This window comes from Eimeria tenella, genomic scaffold, assembly GCF_000499545.2.
Source record: "Eimeria tenella Houghton genomic scaffold, Eth_scaff709, whole genome shotgun sequence".
In the NCBI taxonomy this organism is placed as follows: domain Eukaryota; phylum Apicomplexa; class Conoidasida; order Eucoccidiorida; family Eimeriidae; genus Eimeria; species Eimeria tenella.
In genome coordinates this window covers 1-2,363 of record NW_013545830.1, presented here as the reverse complement: position 1 = coordinate 2,363, position 2,363 = coordinate 1, and the positions used below count along the sequence as shown (strand labels likewise).

Genomic DNA, 2,363 nt, shown 5'->3' with positions numbered 1-2,363 from the left:
TCTACCAACCTCAACACAAAGCCTATAACATGCTGCTGCTGCAGCTAGCTACCATTTTTCAGCTGCGCGCGGTGTCTCGCACCTAGCTGCAACGAATGCGAGGGCGGTGGAGAGAGAGCGTGTTGGTGTGCGTGTTTGTGGGTTTGTGTTGAAGGTATTTAGTGGATGTTGAGTGTTACTCTGTGGCAGTGGATAGGGAGAGAAGCGCGGAAGTGGCGTTATGGAGGGATGCGAGTGGTGCGCAATTGGGGTTGAGCATATAAAAGGTTGAGGGTGGCGGTTTGATGAAGAGGATGGGAAGGACGTAAATTGGGCTGTTTGGTCGTTGCTGAGTCGAAGGTGAGATGTTAGCGGTGAATAGAAGAGGGTTGAGAGGCGTAGGAGTTGTTGGAGAAGCCAACAAAAAGGCCGTCATCACCCAAAGGGATTCCCGCGGAGTCCCCTACCGCAGTACTAACCGCGCCTTGCGCCGCTTAAATTCGGAGTTCAGATGGGATCCGGTGCATTAGACGCAGTATGAACGACGGCAAATCATACACTCCCTCAATACACCTCTACTTCACACACCTTCTACCAACAACTTCCCACGCAACATCCCCTCTCCAACACCACTCAACGCCCCTCACGCCCACAAAAAACAACCCACGTCCACCCACACACAGCCTTTCGACCACGCGCCCCCACGCCTTGCGCTAACTTATGGACGCTCTCTCCACAGCGCGTCCTCTCTACCAACCTCAACACAAAGCCTAAAACATGCTGTTGCTGCAGCTAGCTACCATTTTTCAGCTGCGCGCGGTGTCTCGCACCTAGCTGCAACGAATGCGAGGGCGGTGGAGAGAGAGCGTGTTGGTGTGCGTGTTTGTGGGTTTGTGTTGAAGGTATTTAGTGGATGTTGAGTGTTACTCTGTGGCAGTGGATAGGGAGAGAAGCGCGGAAGTGGCGTTATGGAGGGATGCGAGTGGTGCGCAATTGGGGTTGAGCATATAAAAGGTTGAGGGTGGCGGTTTGATGAAGAGGATGGGAAGGACGTAAATTGGGGTGTTTGGTCGTTGCTGAGTCGAAGGTGAGATGTTAGCGGTGAATAGAAGAGGGTTGAGAGGCGTAGGAGTTGTTGGAGAAGCCAACAAAAAGGCCGTCATCACCCAAAGGGATTCCCGCGGAGTCCCCTACCGCAGTACTAACCGCGCCTTGCGCCGCCTAACTTCGGAGTTCAGATGGGATCCGGTGCATTAGACGCAGTATGAACGACGGCAAATCATACACTCCCTCAATACACCTCTACTTCACACACCTTCTACCAACAACTTCCCACGCAACATCCCCTCTCCAACACCACTCAACGCCCCTCACGCCCACAAAAAACAACCCACGTCCACCCACACACAGCCTTTCGACCACGCGCCCCCACGCCTTGCGCTAACTTATGGACGCTCTCTCCACAGCGCGTCCTCTCTACCAACCTCAACACAAAGCCTATAACATGCTGCTGCTGCAGCTAGCTACCATTTTCCAGCTGCGCGCGGTGTCTCGCACCTAGCTGCAACGAATGCGAGGGCGGTGGAGAGAGACCGTGTTGGTGTGCGTGTTTGTGGGTTTGTGTTGAAGGTATTTAGTGGATGTTGAGTGTTACTCTGTGGCAGTGGATAGGGAGAGAAGCGCGGAAGTGGCGTTATGGAGGGATGCGAGTGGTGCGCAATTGGTGTTGAGCATATAGAAGGTTGAGGGTGGCGGTTTGATGAAGAGGATGGGAAGGACGTAAATTGGGGTGTTTGCTCGTTGCTGAGTCGAAGGTGAGCTGTTGGAGGTGAATAGAAGAGGGTTGAGAGGCGTAGGAGTTGTTAGGGAAGCCAACAAAAAGGCCGTCATCACCCAAAGGGATTCCCGCGGAGTCCCCGACCGCAGTACTAACCGGGCCTTGCGCCGCTTAACTTCGGAGTTCAGATGGGATCCGGTGCATTAGACGCAGTATGAACGACGGCAAATCATACACTCCCTCAATACACCTCTACTTCACACACCTTCTACCAACAACTTCCCACGCAACATCCCCTCTCCAACACCACTCAACGCCCCTCACGCCCACAAAAAACAACCCACGTCCACCCACACACAGCCTTTCGACCACGCGCCCCCACGCCTTGCGCTAACTTATGGACGCTCTCTCCACAGCGCGTCCTCTCTACCAACCTCAACACAAAGCCTAAAACATGCTGCTGCTGCAGCTAGCTACCATTTTCCAGCTGCGCGCGGTGTCTCGCACCTAGCTGCAACGAATGCGAGGGCGGTGGAGAGAGAGCGTGTTGGTGTGCGTGTTTGTGGGTTTGTGTTGAAGGTATTTAGTGGATGTTGAGTGTTACTCT

General features: G+C 53.8%; 1 protein-coding gene across 1 annotated transcript; it reads left to right on the top strand.

Moving 5' to 3' along the window:
- Nucleotides 1-1,793: 1,793 nt before the first annotated feature.
- On the top strand, nucleotides 1,794-1,963 carry ETH_00014105 (uncharacterized protein; the record flags this gene model as incomplete). Its single annotated transcript, XM_013380560.1, has 1 exon — nucleotides 1,794-1,963. A coding segment is annotated over one exon (170 nt), but the record flags the coding sequence as incomplete, so codon positions are not given.
- Between the last annotated feature and the right edge of the window lie 400 nt (nucleotides 1,964-2,363).